Source organism: Ovis canadensis, chromosome 3 (assembly GCF_042477335.2).
Source record: "Ovis canadensis isolate MfBH-ARS-UI-01 breed Bighorn chromosome 3, ARS-UI_OviCan_v2, whole genome shotgun sequence".
Classification (NCBI taxonomy): Eukaryota; Metazoa; Chordata; class Mammalia; order Artiodactyla; family Bovidae; genus Ovis; species Ovis canadensis.
In genome coordinates this window covers 224,015,586-224,033,558 of record NC_091247.1, presented here as the reverse complement: position 1 = coordinate 224,033,558, position 17,973 = coordinate 224,015,586, and the positions used below count along the sequence as shown (strand labels likewise).

The following is a 17,973-nucleotide window of genomic DNA, read 5'->3' as shown; positions in this document are numbered from 1 at the left end:
TGCTCACATCTGTGCTCTCGTTGCTGGTGTTCTCCTCCCGCTTCCGCTCCTCCTCCTCCTGCTCCAGTTCCTTAATGCTCTCTTCCAGGACATTGGGCCAGAAATCTCCCTCAAAGTAAGGCAATTCCTTCGCGCTTGTCAACCGATCTTCAGTAGCTTGTTTTAAAATATCCTGTGAAAATATCCAAGAACAAATAGCAACGTCTATTTTTGGGGGAAAAAAAAAGGCATTTATTATATAGCAGCAGAGTCACAGCTAACGGACACAAGAAGCGCAAAGAACCAGATGTGTCTTCTGGAAGATAGCAGGGATTCTGTGCCCAAGCCTGGTGCCTGGGGAGACAGCGTCACCAACAGGGAAAGGTCTGGTCTGAAGTCAGTATTTCTGGCTTCCTGTTTCCTCTTCCCGTGAGGATGGGGAGATTATCTGCCTTTATGTAACCAAGTGACAAATGCCTCTGTCAGGAACAAAGGCAGAGGCAGCAGCATTCACACCCATCCCTCCAACGATTCTGAGACAGAATGCAGTGTGATGGGAGGCACGCTGGCCTTGCAAAAATCCTAGAAATACTAGCAGTTTCTACTGAGAAATATGTTCAGAAAAATCCCAGTTACAGATACTGGAAACCATATAGCTAAGAACAATTTTCCGGGCTGCTTATTAGGACAATACCAGTTCATGTTTTCCTCCCCATGAGTAAAAACAGGTGAGACATTTAATAGTTCAAGTTTCTTATTATGAGACACCCTACAGTCACAAACGGTTGTCAAATGTTTTGCCAAGTCTACTTCATCTTAAATTACATGGAAGAGTGAGAAGAAACACAAGATTTTTCTTAAGGTAGTAAAACAAGCCAAATACAGAGCAGTAGGACTAGTTAAGCCACGGTGCTGTCATCCCCCGTCCTGACCTTATAATCATGGACGATTCGCTCGGACACAGCTTTGTCGAGCATCTTTTTGTACCACTCCTGCAGTCGCTTGGGCTTGGGTATCTTCTGGTCAGGGGGGTGGCAATGGAAGATGTAGTCATCTCCTTCACTTGGCGGACACGCCCAAATATGCCCTGTTGTGTATCTAACAACACAGACAAAAGGAACATTGAAGAGAAAGATCATCCATTCTAGAAAGAATGCTCCACGTTAAACCACAAAGAGCAATCAGTACAGAAACTAACAATTCCCCAAGATAACATGAAGTGTGTGATCTATGCCAGAACTAGGCATAAATAACCCTGGATCAAAAAAATCCTCAATTTGTATTTAAAGACCAAACAAAAGCTACAATGCAAAGGAAAAGTCAATCCATGTCAACAAGAGAGTTTAATGAAATGCAAAATATCAGGAGGAATAACCTGCAAGGTGAGGTGCTAAACATTCTCAAGCACATATATACCTTGAAGGTAAGGAACCCGTACGAAGGTTTTGATACTCAGAGGTGTGAAAGGACCAAGTGCAGTTTATAAAGTTCTGGCTCTTCAAATCCAACTGTATCAAACAGCTTAACTGAACAAAATAAAGTAATTCGGGATGGGTGCAACTAGCATCACAATATCCATTTCTTTCCCATGGCAAAGCCAACAATTTCAAAGGGTCTCTAAATTATAGTTCTGCCAGATGAAAACCAAAGTGGAAGAGAAAAAACCAAAAAGTTACATATTTGCACGTACTGTATCTCACCAAAATACCACAGTGGTGATCAGTTTAAAACTAATCAGCTTAAACAAGTTGTTTTTAAAACTAGCATTTTTTATGCTTACCCTAATTTCTTGACATATTCCAAATATCCAATTAGGATTTCATGATAGACTGCAGTCCTCAAGCATTTAGGACGGAAGAAGTGAACACTATCGAGGTATGATATGTATACTCTCCTGTATCAAACGAGAAAGAAGCCAGGTCAAGTTGCATAATAAGTTTCTAATGATGTGGCTAAAGACATCTCTCTTCTCTGTGCCCTTTGCTCACCTTGTCATTTTTAATGCTTATCACACAGTATTACATTTATTTAGGTAAATGACTAGATCATGAGCTCATCAGGGGAGTTTTGTGGGTCTGTGGCTCTATTACTATCTCAGCACCTAGCAGGGCCTGAGACACAGCATAATTAGTCACTACTGAGCGATCCAAATACATTCTGACAGACTCTTATTCTGGCCTTTATACTACGTGGAAAATTCTACACCATACTCTACTTCATTTGTGTGACATTCTTTTACATCTCAAGAAGGTACTCAGCCTAGATTTAAGTACATTTTCTGAAAAGTCATATTTTAGGCTGCCATTCATATCTCTTTCCCTGTTATTATGAACATGAAAGAGCAGTATTTTGTTTTTTTTTTGGTTTCACTTCTATACTACACACTTGAGAACTTACATTTCCAAAAAAAGCACATCAAACATTTTCTTATCCACTACGCTTGTTCACCTGACTGTAATTTCAAACTTCCACACAAATTAGAAAGTAGCCACAGTAAAGTCCTACCTCTGGTTGGGCGGAGGGCAGTCAGAGCCATACTCCTGAACGTGCATACCAAAGAAGCACAAGTCAACACCATCGATTTCTTCGAAGGCAAAGAGGGCTTTGGTTCGATATGGAAAGGATTCTGCCATCTCTCCACTATCTACAAATCTATACAATTCATAGTGGAGGGAAGAAGTACAACATTTCATTCAGATTAGAATCATCAACAGTAACTATGTGTGAGCAACTGTGGATCCACAGATAAGAAAGGGGGAAATTACTACATACCTTGCTTTCATGCCTGGTTTGACTTCCACAGTTTTGTCAGAAGCATGAACTACTCGAACAGTGACCTCTCCTGACTCAGGGTGATTTTGTCGCCTCAGAAACTCATTCACACGATTCTCCAGAAATGTCCCAAGCCTGGTAGATGGCAGTCCTAGGATTTACAAGTGACAAGTTCAGGAGTAGCCAAGGTGCACATTTATCACTACCAGTCAAATTTCAATACCGTATCTCACTTCTGCTTTTTCAACACTAGCAAGATTATCACTGACTCAATGGCCATCAATGTGAGCAGACTCTGGAGATAGTGGAGTACAGGGGAGCCTGGCATGCTGCAGCCCAAGGGGTCGCAAAGAGATGGACTCAACTTAGTGACTAAACAACAACACAGAACAGCAAAAAACTGCACAGGCATCTATCTCCAGAACTAAAACTACTGCCACCCACCAAGTGAAAAGATCACATAGGGCTAAATGCAGCCCCTCCACAAAACTGAGGGAATCACTCACGGGATGGCAATGCTGGCCTCTGTCAGGAAATGTGTTGGAACAAGAAAAATACATCTGCGCTTTTTTACACATTATTAGGTATAAGTAACTTCACACCAAAAAGGATACTACAGTAGAACTTCAAGTACATCATGGAAAAATTATTTGTTGTTTAGTTTGGTTAAATATTTTAAATAATGTTGAAACAAAATAATTCTTTCTGGATGTTAATTTTTAATGATGTTTCAAGCAAAGTTTTCCCATAATTTACCTGTAAGAAAGGAACTTACTTTTAGCAGAAAATTTATTTTCTTTTCTAGTTCGTGCAGTCTTCTTTAAACAACCATCACAGACAAATCTAAAATGTAAACCGAGACTTTGTTTAACAACTTAAAGGAGCATTTCAAATAACGCACTCTACAGAATCTATCTTATGTATGCGTAAGGTTGAAAATAAACAAAAAAACAACCTGGGAGAAATACAACCAATATACAAAGAGCTTTCAGAAAACATTAAGAGAAAAAAGATAAATAGGTAAAAGATACAAAGAGAATATAAACTAGTTTACATGTGCAAAGATGGTGAAGAATCACAGATTAAAGCAGAAATTTTATTTTTTAGTCAATCACATTAGCAGAAGTGTATATGTTACCAGTGGGACTATAAAAAGGGACATTTTGAAAGCAGCATGAATAGATTTTATATGTACATTCTCTTTGTTCCTGAAATTACATAAGGATGTGTGCATAAGTAGAATTTTGAGAAAAACTGGACAACACATAAGTACTCATCAACCAGCTGGCTGACCTTCAGTTGCAAGGATCACTGCAAGTCTCATGATCCTTGCCTACTCTGTAATTAAGAAGAGAAACCTATGCTTGGGGCTGGTGCATGGGGATGACCCACAGAGATGTTATGGGGAGGGAGGTGGGAGGGGGGGTTCATGTTTGGGAACACATGTAAGAATTAAAGGTTTGAAAATTAAAAAAATAAAAAAGCAAAAAAAAAAAAAAAGAGAAACCTATCAAAAGACAAGCTTACCTACTACAATTTTCCTTAGTGTTTTTTTTTTCTGGAAATTTTGTTATTTAGCCTCCTTTTCCCCCACGAACTCTAAACTAGCATCAAGTTAGTCCAGGAAAAAAGCAGAGGAGAGAGTAGAGCTCCCATCTTGATGAGAGTCACTTAATGCACAGACATCCCCTCCCCAACCTTTCCCTTGAACAGAGCTGGGAGCAGCCTCATTCCTGGAGAGAGGTAGCCATGGCAGTAAACACTTGGCAGTGTCACAATGGACAAAAATCCACTTATTTCCGTGAAAGGCACTGATGATATGCAGCCTGGGTAGATATGTGGAGAATACTCAAGAAACAAAACATGAGGCCCAAGCGTATCTAGTTCACTGAAGTCTGTATCTCATCATTTTCACGTATCTCTGCCTTTCAGTGGGGAACACCCATGTTACCTGTTATCCAACTGCCCAAAAGACTTTAAATAATTCAAGTCTAACCAGGGCCACTATTCAGTATACAATCTCACTGTAATGTTCTCTCAGAGGCAGAAACAAAGTCGTCGTTTTGGTGCTCTCCATTACTGGTATCATCTAGTCCGTCCTCTGGGATATTAGCAACACTCAACATCTGTCAAGTTTAGTTGACACAACTAACACTTTCAGGGCTTTCCTGTGGCTTGGTCAGTAAAGAGTCTGCCTGCAATGTGGGAGAGCCGTGTGCTATCCCTGGGTTGGGAAGATATTCTGGAGAAGGAAATGGCAACCCACTCCAGTATCCTTGCCTGGAAAATCCCATGGACACGGGAGCCTAGTGGGCTACAGTCCATGGGGTCACAGAGAGTTGGACATGACCAAGTGATTAACACTTAGTTGTGTCTAACATTTCCTTTCTAGTTTCTAGGTGCTACAGATTTCCTGTTACCTCTATTGATAAATCCTCTATATTTACTTTTGATGCACAATAACCACCAAAGAATTTAGAAATAGTGAACCAGCAGAGAGAAGTGTCTCTACATGGACTAATACATTGTAGTAAGAGAAGGCCTGTTCTGGATTCCAGGTTGATTACTGTTCCAAAACTGAATTTTAATGACCTTTTCCCAATCCAGAGAATAATTCTAAGAGGCAGTAATTTTGACAATAAAATACAGTCATTGCAAAGATGACAAAAACTTGCTAAAGTCTGGGGAAAATACTGATGCCTCACCCCGATGGCCAGATGATCTCATGATGAAGGACACAGATCTGATGCATCTTTCTCCCACACTCTGTACACTCAACAAACCTGCAAAGGCAAAACGTCGAGTTAAATCCAAAACTTGAACCAAATCAAAAGTGCCGGTATTTCTCGTTTTCTGACAATTCAAAAGATGGCCAAGATCATGTCCAAAGAACTGAAGTAACAGTGTTTAAAAGCTCTTTAGTGTAACAGGTAGAGTGAATCTCAAATGCAGTTAAATTCAGTCATTTTATGGAGTAAAAAGTGATAGAAAAGACGACTGCTGTTTAAACCTCCGAGTCTGACACCATCCTGTCCATTCCAGGAATGTCTAGTACCAGTACACTTCTGTACCTCTGAAAGGTGTCACAATAAAGGAGGCGATTATGAAACGGTTGGAAAACACACAGGACAAGGCTGGAATAACGGCACTGAGCAGAGGCAGCCTGGCGCCTCACAAGAGCACCAAAACACTAGGGAGGGTTAGTGAAATGCAAATGTAAACCATAGCCTCGATTTTTAACATTTCTACCTTGTCTCCTAGATGTAGGCTACAGACTTAGCCCAAGAATAATAGCATCACCACACTGGCTGCACAAACCAAAAGAATGAAAGCAAGACGGAAAATGAAAGTGTACTACTCAAGGGGAACTACTTACAGTTCAGGATCCAGAGTATCATTTTTTCTCTTTGAAAATTGTTCTTTATTTATTGTACTAAGGAAAGAAGAGGATACAATAAGAAAAAGCAACACAGGAAGATTAGCAAGTTGACTATTGTTCTAATAACCAAATGATAAAAACCCCCACCCTGTTAAGATTATTTAAATCTAAGACTCTATCAAGGATACAGCTGGTACATTCTTAGCTCCCGCAAAACGCACATTTACATGCCTATGTTTTGGGAAATGACTTTATAGTACCTCTGTTCCCACTGACAGGAGAACCCAGTAAGATCTAAAAGCATGAATTTGTACTTTTTTCTTTTCCTTTTAAAATCTTGCCTACTACTCTTAGTGTTAGGTATTTATGCCTTTGACTAGTTTACTGTTTCTAGACAGCTCAGTCTAGCAGTATGAAAGACAGTGTGTACAGAGGGAGCTAAACCACTATTTAAAAAAAAAAAGGCATTTTTTAGGACAGTCCAGTCAAGCAACTTTTTATATTAATAAAAAATTTTAGCATTAAGAATACATAGTTCAGGTTACTGACAGGATTAGTAAAAAAAAAAAAGGGGGGGGGGTTTCATTAAAAAATTTTCACATGGCCTCCTATCCTGAAATCTAGCCTCCTACTCTGTTCATAGTCTCACAAACACAGGAGGCCACCTACAACAAACTTTTGACTACTGTGATTCTTCCTCATAAAAATGAAGCGATTTCCCCATTGAAACTGTTTTCTCCTAGTTACAGGCTCCAGATTCATTGCTACGTGCCCTAAGGTATTGCTATCCGAAAGTGTGTTTGGAAGACTATCAGCCTGGATGGACCTGGGAACTTGTCAGTAACGCACTCTCTCAGGCTCACTGCCAACTGCAGAACTGCAAGAGGGGTTCCTACACACTTCAAAGTCAGAGACCTGCTGTCCTAAGGCACAGAACTTGTGGTAAGGGTGCCTCCCTTTTTTGCATCAGGGAAACCGACCTAGACCTGACTTCCCTGGTTAGCCAAGGGTTAGAAAATCTCAAGGCTCAAGGGGACCCGAACCAGTACCAGAGCCCACCATTTTATATGTCAGTGGTGACTGAAGGAAAAGGACAACTTCAGAATCCAATTTGAAGACACCAAGTTTTTCTCAGAAGCCCTGTTTTTACTAGTAACATAACAATTCTGAATTGCTATGGGAAATGTTCTGAACTGTTTGTTTATTGTAGGTTAAATCGGAAGAGAAGCTGAAGAATATTTAAAGGATACCAAATAGTTCTTTCTTCCTAAAAGCATGAAAAATTGACAGCTTGAATCTTATAGAGATTAGAGGCAGTCTAGGCAATGTTTAAAAAATTTTCTTGGCATTTACCGAACCATAAGAGCTTGTGGATTGCAGAAGTCCAACCAAGTCTCTTTATAATAATTCATTCTCACAACCTCCTAAATCCTTAATGATACTATGATACACATGAGTCTAAGGATTTTGGTATTGTTAACTTCTATGAGAAGGCTGTATGGTGGTTATTTGTTCAATTCTCCTCAAACTCAAAACAATTAATGATGAAGTTACCTTGCACTCCACACTTTCACTTTTTGGGAGAAGCTATTTCCTTATAGAAGGAATCTATGACCATCCAGTACTGTTGTACCCCCCCCAAATCAGTACCGAGAGAACTTCCGCTATGATCAAAATGTTCTCCATCTATGCTGACCAAAATGGCAGCCACGAGCCATAAATGTCTACTGAGCAACTGAAATTAGAAATTTTAAATCTTATTTATTTTAATTCGTATTTAAATAGCTACCTGTGGCTATACCATCCTGGACAACAAAATCTAAGACCACTTAGAGCACGATCCTGACAACAAACTGAAAAGAGAGTACTTTCTAAAATAATAGTTACTTACGTTTGAGGTTGGGAAGGGTCATCCCCCAAAGAAACGCTCTCCCCTTGGATTTCATTGAAACACTTCTCACAGAAATGATACCTGTCGGCAAGAAGGCCATACTGGGGTGAACTGTTCCGTTCACACAACACAGCCCAAGCCAAGCAACGAAGCCACCAATCACAGCAGGCCAAGGAGGGGGACGGGAGCAGAGAGCAGGTCATCAACGGCGACAAGGACATTCAATGATGCAGATTTATGGGCACCACAGTTTGGGTTTTGGTTTTTGCAATCAAAGCCAAGTGCAGACAACGACAAGCATGAGGGAGAAAAAAAAAAACACAAAACAAACGAAGAAATGAGGGATTGCAGGGCAACAAAAAACATAAAAGCAAGACAAGACAACACAAAGCAGAAAGCCAAGGCAAAGCACAGATTAGCATTAAATCTCTCAATGGGATCACAAGTAGCAAATGATTACAGCAAATAAACAAGTCTCACACAGACCTATACCCTTTCATTTGAGTAGTTAATGCTACTTGATGCAAATAATCAAAGATGGGATAGTCAAAAATCCACAATGAACATAGTACTAGGAAATAATCATCTAGAAACAATTTTGGTCTGAAAAAAAACAAAAAACACCAATTTCTCTTTGATCCCAAGGAAACCACAATGTACAATAAAAAGTCTGCACAAGCAGTTAAATACTGATTGTAGCCACCTAGTTTGAGAGGTAAATGAAAGGCAGTGGTATGTGCAGACACGCGATTACATACTCCTTGGTACAAAGACTGCAAGCGCTGTACACTGGTGTTTAAAATCCAAAAATGGTACATAAATGCCAAGATTATAGCATGAGACTATAGCATGCCAGCTGTCACTTGCTTTTTTTGAACACAAGGTGCTAATAACTTGAGACCCATTTTTCTCTAGGTTTTCATGAGTAAAAAACTGTGGATTCTTACAACTACAAAGCATTAGGAGAATGCACCTAACTTTTTGTAAATAAAACAAAAAGTTTAAGTGACTTTTTCAAAGCCAGAAATACAGCTGTAGTGCACAAGTTCAGCAAAAAGCCACCACCATGGGGCTGCTTTATCAAAGTACTGACTGTCCAGCCATGCTCTTACACTGTCTTAGAGCCCCAACTCAGCACCCTATGCCAGGCATACTGCTGACTGATTTCACAAAATAAGAGACAAATCATGATTAATGAATGCATTCTGTATGATCACGGTCCGTCCTTTAGCAGGAGAAAAGAAGGCAGAAGTGTCTAACCTACTAAAAGCATAACCATCCACTGTCATGTGCATCCTGTAAGGAACAGTCCAGTACTGAGCTGTTTTTGGAGGTGTTCCTTTTGATGTACTTAACAGAGAAAAAAGCAAGTACCCTGGGATCTGCTGATTTTATATGCTCCAAGAAAAACCGAGGAATCCATTGCACACAAAAAGGGAATTATTTCTTAAAAGATACAGCTGGCTAACAAATTTATGGTTAAAAGTTTTCTGGGTAGTTTTGGGAATTTCATGGAAAGATAGACCAATTAGTTTGACAATTTTCTGTTTAGCCAGAGGCTGTGGTAAGCTATAAAAATACAGTGGGAAAAGAATGTGGGGCCTGGGACATAATCCCATGTATGCTACCAACTCATAAAGCTGCTTGACTTCTTCATGCCTTGGGTTCCTGCCTTATAAAAATACAGGCACAGACAATTGACCCAAGGCTCCTTTCTACTAGAAAATCATGCAGTTTCGCAAAGGCAGAATGCTAAGACCAAGACTTGTGCTATACAGCTGTTTTCAAGCAAGCCACACACGAACCATGACTGTATGTGTGCTGGTCCATCCGCATGCACTCCCTGGACACGCGGACACTGTGACCTTGGTCCACACAGGTCGAGCTTACCTGTTCTGATAACTGTAGTAAGTGGCATCACGAGGGATTGTGCATAACTGTTTGCCATAGCAACAGAGTGTCTGTGGAGAGAACTCCAACTGCAAGAGAAACCATTCAATGAATATGGTTTGAAGGGCAAGCTAAAATATTTACACTGGCAAATCAGAAAGAGAACTTAAGCCTTGGTCCTCATTATGTCTCTCACGATGGGCAATTTCAGTTTCCAAGACAGTTCACCAAACTAAAACTACTCTAGTTTACTGCTATATTATTCCACCACTCTGAGGTAAGCTTAATAGTTGTTATTTCTCCACCAGTTGCCAAAGAACTGAAGAGGGCAGGAGCAGCCCAGTGTGAATTGGCACGCACAGGGAAACTAGCACATGCCAGCTACAGTGTCCCACAGGCAAACACGACCAAGTTCCTAATTCAAGATGAACTTAAAAACCTGATGATCCAAGGATTCAAACTGGTCAAGTTTTCACTGTAATTCTTATCTGTGCAAAAATTTCCTACCTTTCTGCCACAACAGTATCCAAGGCTTTGCATGACAGGGTCAATTTCTTGTTCAAAGACCTCAGACAGCTTGGAGCAGTATTTGTACACCCGTGATGTTTTCCGATTATATAACCAAGCATTGTTGAACATGAGCCAAATGTCATCCACATACTGCCAGGGCTCCTGATACTGTCCAGTGTCTAACTTCCTCTTGATGGTAGAAAGATCCATAGGGCTCTTCACAATATCAAAGTAATCCTAGAAGGACAAGTGACACCAAACAACATTACTGAAAATCTCAGTATATTCAAGGTCCACAGCATAACCATTTAAAATTTTCTAGGTAACGCTGAATCTTTGATGTGTCTGAATGTCCAAATAAATGACTGATGCCCATCACATCTTTATTATTTAAAGTATATGTTTGTCTATTTGGCTGCATCGGGTCTTAGCTGTGGCATGCGGGAGCTGTCCTCGCGGCACACAGGCTCCAGAGTTGTATCGTGTGGGCTCTGGAGCACTCAGGCCTGGTTGCGCCACAGCATGTGGGATTTTAGTTCCCCAGCCAGGGACTGAACCCAAATCCCCTGCACTCAAGGTTGATTCTTTTTTTTTTTTTTTCAAGGTTGATTCTTAAGTCACTGGACCACCAGGGAAGTCCCCCAACACTTCCTTAAATCATCAGTCTATAGACATATTAAGCACACAGGGGCAGAGAGAACAACAACTATTGTCGACTTTCTGGTTGTTGTTCAGCTGCTCGGTTGTATCTGACTCTTTGCGACCCCATGGATTGCAGCACGCCAGGCTCTTCTGTCCTTCACTATCTCCTGGAGTTTGCTCAAACTCATATCCATTGAGTCAGTGATGCTATCTAACCATCCATCTTCAGTTGCCCTGTTCTCCTTTTGCCTTCAATCCCAGACTTTCTAGTAGCAAGCTAATGGTCTATAGGAGCGATTTCAGACACTTTATTATAGTATGTGTGTGATCAACTTAAAGACCAAGAAGTCAAAGACCCTTAGCATTTTAGTACTAGATGGGGCCTACAGATGAAATGAAGACCATCTATAAAAACAGAGAGGAAAAAACCAACAAGACTCCAACAGATCTTTACCCCTCGAAGCACTCCAATGCCTTATCCAACACCTCAAATCAAAATCCTCAAATGAAACTTGCCAGTAGTTTGGTGTATAAAGGCAACTTTAAAAGCAGATGAAGCTAATTTGGGTCTATCTTTTCTATCATGAAACTACTGCTGCTCAACTGATAAAAATAAAGCATATGAGCCAGCAACCCCATTTTTAGATATATACCCAAGAGAAATAAAAAGACACACACACAAATTTGTACATAAACATTTATAGGCATGCTATCTTCAACAGCCAAAAAGTATAAAAAACCCAAATAACTACTGACTAATGAGTGGGTAAAGAGAATGTATGTATATCCATACAAATAACGGTGGGTCATAAGAAAGAATGAAGTACTGATTGGACAAATTTTGAAAACATTACGTTAAATGAAAAGAAGCCTGTCACAAAGAACCACATACTACAAGTCTCCATTTGATGAAACGTCCAGAACAGACTGAAGGCAGACCAACAGCTGGTTGGGAGTAGGGGGGCTGTGGGCAGAAATGGAAGTGACTGCTTATGGACACAGTTTCTTTTTTGGGATGATGAAAAATAATCCAAAACTGACTGTGGTGATAGTTGCACAATTCTGTTAATACAAAAACCCATTAAATTGTACACTTAAATGGGTGGTTTATAATATGTGAATTCTATCTTTAAAAAGCTGTTAACAAATTGTAGGAGAAATAAGAAGTACCACCCACATACTTACAGGGATTCCTAGAAGCTGAGGGTCCACAGGCTGACGAAAGGGAAGGGATTCCGGATCCTGTCGGTAAAGTGCCTCCAATGTTGGCATTAGTGCCTGCCGTAACTCTTCAGGTTTGAAAACTGAAGAAGAGTATATTAGAAATTAGTTACCAATTAAGAGAAAGAGGGGAAAAAGTTGAAACTATATATCTCAAGAGCCAGAAAACACTAAATTCCTTACGTGGTCCCCATGAAAGATCACTATGGGTGTTTCTATTTTCTGGTCAGACAGATCCTTTAAAACAACCTGTCTAGGCATCTTTAAATACCCTTCATGATTTAGTTAAATTTCTTAGTCAGAAACCCACTTAGTCTTGACCAAGTAGCAAGAGAATCCTAAGTGCTCCAAAAATTTATGGAAAGACTTTTGTCAGCATGTTCCAAACGATACGATGGGCAGGGGATGCTGTCAAGCAAGAAGAGAAAGCAGCCCCCTCTTCACAATATCAGCGTATAACAAATCAGCCCCCTCTTCACAATATCAGCGTATAACAAGTCAGAAATTAGACCTGGTATTGTCTTATCACCAAAGGAATCAGAACCACTGAAGGCCAAGAGTCCTTCGTTAAAACGTTTGATGTTTTAGAGCTTCAGCAGTAGACATATTTACTGTTTCAATGGCAAATGTTAGTTTTAATTCTAAAAAAAAACACACACACACAAAAAAACTAAATTGTTATCACCAGAACGATGTACTCAGTTATCAAATTATGCTCAAATGTGTTCTCAGTATGTTTCCCGAAAGTCAGGAAGATTTCCTGGTGTGTGCCAAATGGAATTACGCGCCGTTTAAGAAGCTGGCCATTCAGGGTCCATCACTCTGAGCAGAGGCTTATTTCTTCTATTTACAAATTAATTTCATCTTCAAGATGGTATATCTGTCAGTACCTTGAGTATTTTTTTCACCACATGGTGGGGGCTGCCATGAAAAATTCAAACAAATAGATGGGAGAAGCCTGTCTCATATTAATATTTTGCTGTGTTCAAAATAAACAGAATTTGAACAAATTTGTGAGATTAGCTGTTTTAAATATAAATTCCTAATAGTAAGACTGGGTGTGTTGCAGCCTACATCAAAATCACATCTCCATATATAAAAGTTTATTTTTATTTATTTTTTAGCAGGATCTTAGTTCCCCACAAGGGATTGAACCCCACCTCTCCTGCAGTAGAAGCATGGGGTCCTGACAGTAGACCACCAAGAAGTCCCAACAAGCTTATTTTCAAGTAACTTTTTAGCCCCATCATTTTAAGGTACATTGTATTCATGCAACACTTTCATAGATATCATCTCAGGAGCTAGCAGATCCCCTCTAAGGTAGGTCCTACTACCTGTGACACTGAAGGGGTCACTAGAGCCATAAGAAGTTCTAGTCCTAAACTAGCTAGTAAATTAACTTCCGTGGGACCTGTTAAACACTCTCTGCTTAAGCATGCTTGCTTGCTTGCCTCATTACCATTCAGTAGCATGGTTCAGCCTGCCTGGACTAAGTGAGCTGGGTTAAGTTACTGGACCTTGCTGAGCCTGTTTTCCCGCCTGTGAAACAGGGCTCAGGGACCTCACAGAGGGGCTGTGAGGTTCTCAGATGAGACAAGGCAGCTTGTGGTACAGTGCCTGGTGCACAGCAGTTAACAAAGAAAACAAAGAATATTATTACTGCTGTTATTTCCTGCATTTTGATCCAGAGTATTATTTAATAATTTTTGTCCTCTGAAAGAATTCTGAGAAGTTGTTTGCCACCCAGTGACTGCTGGAAACAAATACACTTAAAGGAAAGAAAACTCCTTCTCCAACATTAGTAGTAATGAAGACCAGGCCCAGGGCACCAGGCTTAATGAAATCACATGAAAGTTCAATTCCAAGGCCCAAGAAGCCCAATCTCACTCTACTGAAGTCTTTAGTTTTCCCTCTGCCTCCATGAACCCAGAGCCTAAGAAACTTACTCTTCTTCTTCGACTGTCCCGGGGCTGGAGATGACTGGGTCGCTGAAGTACTTGGCTGGTCTTCTTCCTCTTTCGTCTCAGTTTTTAATTCAGTGCCTCGCTCTTCGCTTTCTGTAGGTTCTACTTTACAGTCTTCTGCTTTAGGCTAGAAGGCATGGTAGGAATTTTTGGTATTCCAAAGACATGTAACTGAGTAGCAGTACCATCATTATCTTATTTACTCTCCCCTGTGGATGGAGCTCAAGACCCTTTCTCATATGGAAATCAGTAAAATGAGACCTAAGTATCAGAGTCCTTTCCTGTAACATGTTCCTAACCCCAAAAGGCAGCGACTGCCCTCCTCTCACCTCTGGCATACCCTCCGGCTGAGTGTCTGCTGGTTCTGGCGCCTCCACTTCCATTTTCGGCTCCGGTCTTACTTCCTGTGACGGCTGCTTCTCAGGGGCGGCCTGAGAACTCACTTCTGTGCTACTAGTGGATGGAGGGTTTGACACCTGCCCTTCGATGCTGACAGCTGGCTGGGAAAGCTGGGTAGAAAAGGGCGGGGCAGAGAAGAAAAAAAAGTCCGTCTATTACAAAACCAGAATTTAGGCTATATGACAAGATGGCAGAATAACCACCTATTTCTAAGCTAGTGTCGTTACACCCATTTATGGTGTTTTGGGGCTAGTAAAACACTCGCCTGCAATGCAGGAGATGCAGGAAACATATTCGATCCCTGGGTCGGGAAGATGCCCTCGAGGAGGAGCGCAGAGCAACCCACTCCAGTATTCTCGCCTGGAGAATCCCCGTGGACAGGGGGGCCTGGTGGGCTACTGTCCATAGAGTCGCAGAAGAGTCAGACACGACTGCAGTGATCTAGCACGCATGTGCACGCATGGTGCTTTCACTTACTCTGCCTAGTTGGCCCCCCGAAGTAAATTTTGCTTAAGACAAGGAGACTGAGGACTAACAAATATTGGCCAGCTTGTTGTAGACACAAGAGTCAGCAACTGTTTCTCCAGTAACATTCTGGGACAGCTCCTGGGAGGGAGGCTTCAGAAAGGGCTACCTCAGAGGAGCTCATGTTTACAGAAAAATGGAAAGAAAATAAGAAGGACTGACGGACAATCTTTTAGTTTTAACTTCTCCTTAGGAAAAGTTTCATATATACAAGTTGGGAGAATATAATAAATTCCCACAATGAGCAGCTGTTTTGAGTCATCACATTCTAATGGATAACTAACAACCTCCATTCTTCCTAAGTCTTCCAATAACATACTTCTTAACGGGAAGTCAGTATTTTCAGAATCTATCCTATGTAGGATACAGATGCCTTTTTGCATCCTACCTTTTCTTACGTATCAGAGGCTAAGATGAACCAGTCACACATGAACAATGTATTAAGAAGGAGCAATGACTCCCAGCACTTCTCAGTTTGCCAACAGGACAGAGAACTATCAGTGATCATGCAGGAAGTTTCAACAGCGGCACGCAGAGTTCTGTTAATAAGGATGTAACTGGTGGACATCTGGATCTCTGCTACCCAGGTAACAAATCTTTCGCAAGGAGTGTTTCAGGCCCTTATGAAACACCTTCTCATGAATTTTCTAACTTTGGCTAGGACCATAGACATTCATAAATCAATGATTTTGTTCATTTGCTCGAGAACAGCAGTTCAGGCTGTTTGAAAAGATTCTTTAAGTATCTGTAAAATTCACATGTAGTATTAAACGTCTGGTCGCTCTTCTCCCCTTACATGCTTTCAAGCCTCTGAATACAACGTGACCGCAGTCAACGTAAGATCTAAAGAAAATCTTTGAGGTCCTTCTATGTGAGGTGTGACAGCAAAAGTCCGTAAACGTAAGAGGTTCCAGTCTGAGGCGGCGACACTGAGAGAAGAATGGCAGAGAACAGGCATGGCACAGGGACGTTCCCCCGAGGTCCAGTGATAGGGACTCAGCGCTCTCACTGCCATGGGGCCAGGGTGGACGCCTGCTCAGGGAACTAAGGTCCTGCAAGCTCACCACCCCCAGCCACCTCCCACGAAAGGAAAAAAGAAACCGCACTGAAGTAGTATAAAACTACAGTACGGCTGACATGGTTCTGCCGAAAGCCCAGACTCTGCTTACTGGAGTTGCCGGCTGCGGAGGCAGCAGGGGTGCGGTCGGGGTGGGCACAGAGGCTGCTGTGCTTTGCTGGGACAGAGGCTGCTGCTGCTGCGCCTGGTCGACTGAGGGAGCAGCAGGAAGCGAAGGCTGCACTTGGGGAGGAAGCTGTGTTGGCGGCGGCGTAGGCGTCTGTCTTGGAGGCGGATGGAGAACCTGGGACTGTGGGCCAGGTGGCATGGCTGGAGGCGTAGGAACAGGGGCTGGGATTGCTGTTGCTGGTGGCTGCTGAGCCCCTATGCTAGGGGGAGTGTGGTGAGGGGTGGGGGTGCGACTAGGTACGGGGGAGGGTGAGTTCTGATGCAGAGCTGGTTGAGGGAGAGGGGGACAGTGAATGTGGCTCCCTTGAGACCCGGGAGGCATTATAGGAGAGTTCACAGGACAGGAAGAACTGGACATCTGTGCCTGTTAAAAGGAAAAACATAACAAGATGCAATTCAGAACAGAATCAAAGAAGTATTTACATAGGCAGGCTATATACATTTAACAGAAATCAACAATGAATGCTTCCATTTCAAAATGTGTCAAAAACCCTATTACTGGGGGCCTGTCTTTGGGAAATCCAACCAGTACAGTACTCAGTTAAATGGATCTCTCAGGGGCTGTGGGGGCACGGGACAGGTGAACCTGTTTGTTTTCTAGCCGTCCAATGCTCTCTTCAGCCAAAGTTCTCTCTTCTGCTTCATAGCGCTCAGTAAGATACCATTTTTAAAGATTTCACTGTTTTAAAAACTGGCTAAAATGGTTTTCTTTAAAATCTAATCTCTTTCTTACTTGGGCTTCCCTGGTGGCTCAGGTGGTCAAGAATCCACCTGCAATCCAGGAGACCCAGGTTCAGTCCCTGGATGGGAAAGATCCCCTGGATAAGGTGATGGCAACCCACTCCAGTATTCTTGCCTGGAAAATCCCAGACAGAGAAACCTGGTGGGATATAGTCCATGGGGTCACAAAGAATTGGACACAACTGAGCAAATAAACCACAATCACTTTTTTCTTACTTATTAACAAGGAATACCACTGCTGCATCACACAGTCATCACTTCATGTTCAGAATACTATGTCTATAACTATTTTAATTAAAAGCTTAATTTTGCTGCCCTTCTCTGTAAAAACCTACATCAAGAGAAGCTTTAAGAATTGCACAAATTTAGAACAACCATCTGTGAGACATACTTGAGACACTGGTGCTTGACCGCCAGACGGAGCCAAAGGCATATTTGTTACATTCATTCCCTGTGTTGAGAATTGAGTCTGAGGAAGAAACTGGCTCTGGCTGGAAGGCTGCTGCATGCGAGGCCCGTAGCCCATAGGCTGTACACACACACACAAAACAAAACAAAACACAGAGCACCAAGTTGCTTCATTTTAGTTATTCTGCTAAGGCTGGAACCACCAATTAATTGCCCTGGCCCTGCTATGGGAGGGTGGAGAAGAGAAAGAAGAAAGCGGCATGAGGTCAGCAGACACTCATGCCAAGGTAACAGAGAACAGCCTCACTACTTAACCTAAAGCCCGCTCTAAGGAAGTTACACACACGCATCTAGACCGGGGTGCAGAGGTAACTGTCTTTATACACTGCCTGTTTTATAAGTGAGA

At 41.7% G+C, this 17,973-nt stretch overlaps 1 protein-coding gene across 1 annotated transcript in view; it reads right to left on the bottom strand.

Annotated features, from left to right (window-relative positions):
* Positions 1-17,973, bottom strand: part of EP300 (E1A binding protein p300) — a 65,518-nt gene that overhangs the window by 6,763 nt on the left and 40,782 nt on the right. The window contains exons 13-28 of the mRNA XM_069586106.1: positions 17,551-17,688; positions 16,342-16,782; positions 14,578-14,757; positions 14,231-14,375; positions 12,249-12,367; positions 10,419-10,658; positions 9,912-10,000; positions 8,022-8,102; positions 6,128-6,184; positions 5,457-5,534; positions 3,527-3,594; positions 2,752-2,902; positions 2,485-2,631; positions 1,760-1,873; positions 912-1,077; positions 8-172 (exon numbers count right to left, since the gene is read on the bottom strand). Coding sequence (XP_069442207.1) covers positions 8-172; positions 912-1,077; positions 1,760-1,873; positions 2,485-2,631; positions 2,752-2,902; positions 3,527-3,594; positions 5,457-5,534; positions 6,128-6,184; positions 8,022-8,102; positions 9,912-10,000; positions 10,419-10,658; positions 12,249-12,367; positions 14,231-14,375; positions 14,578-14,757; positions 16,342-16,782; positions 17,551-17,688 — 2,379 coding nt within the window. The remainder of the gene's footprint in view (positions 1-7; positions 173-911; positions 1,078-1,759; positions 1,874-2,484; positions 2,632-2,751; positions 2,903-3,526; positions 3,595-5,456; positions 5,535-6,127; positions 6,185-8,021; positions 8,103-9,911; positions 10,001-10,418; positions 10,659-12,248; positions 12,368-14,230; positions 14,376-14,577; positions 14,758-16,341; positions 16,783-17,550; positions 17,689-17,973) is intronic.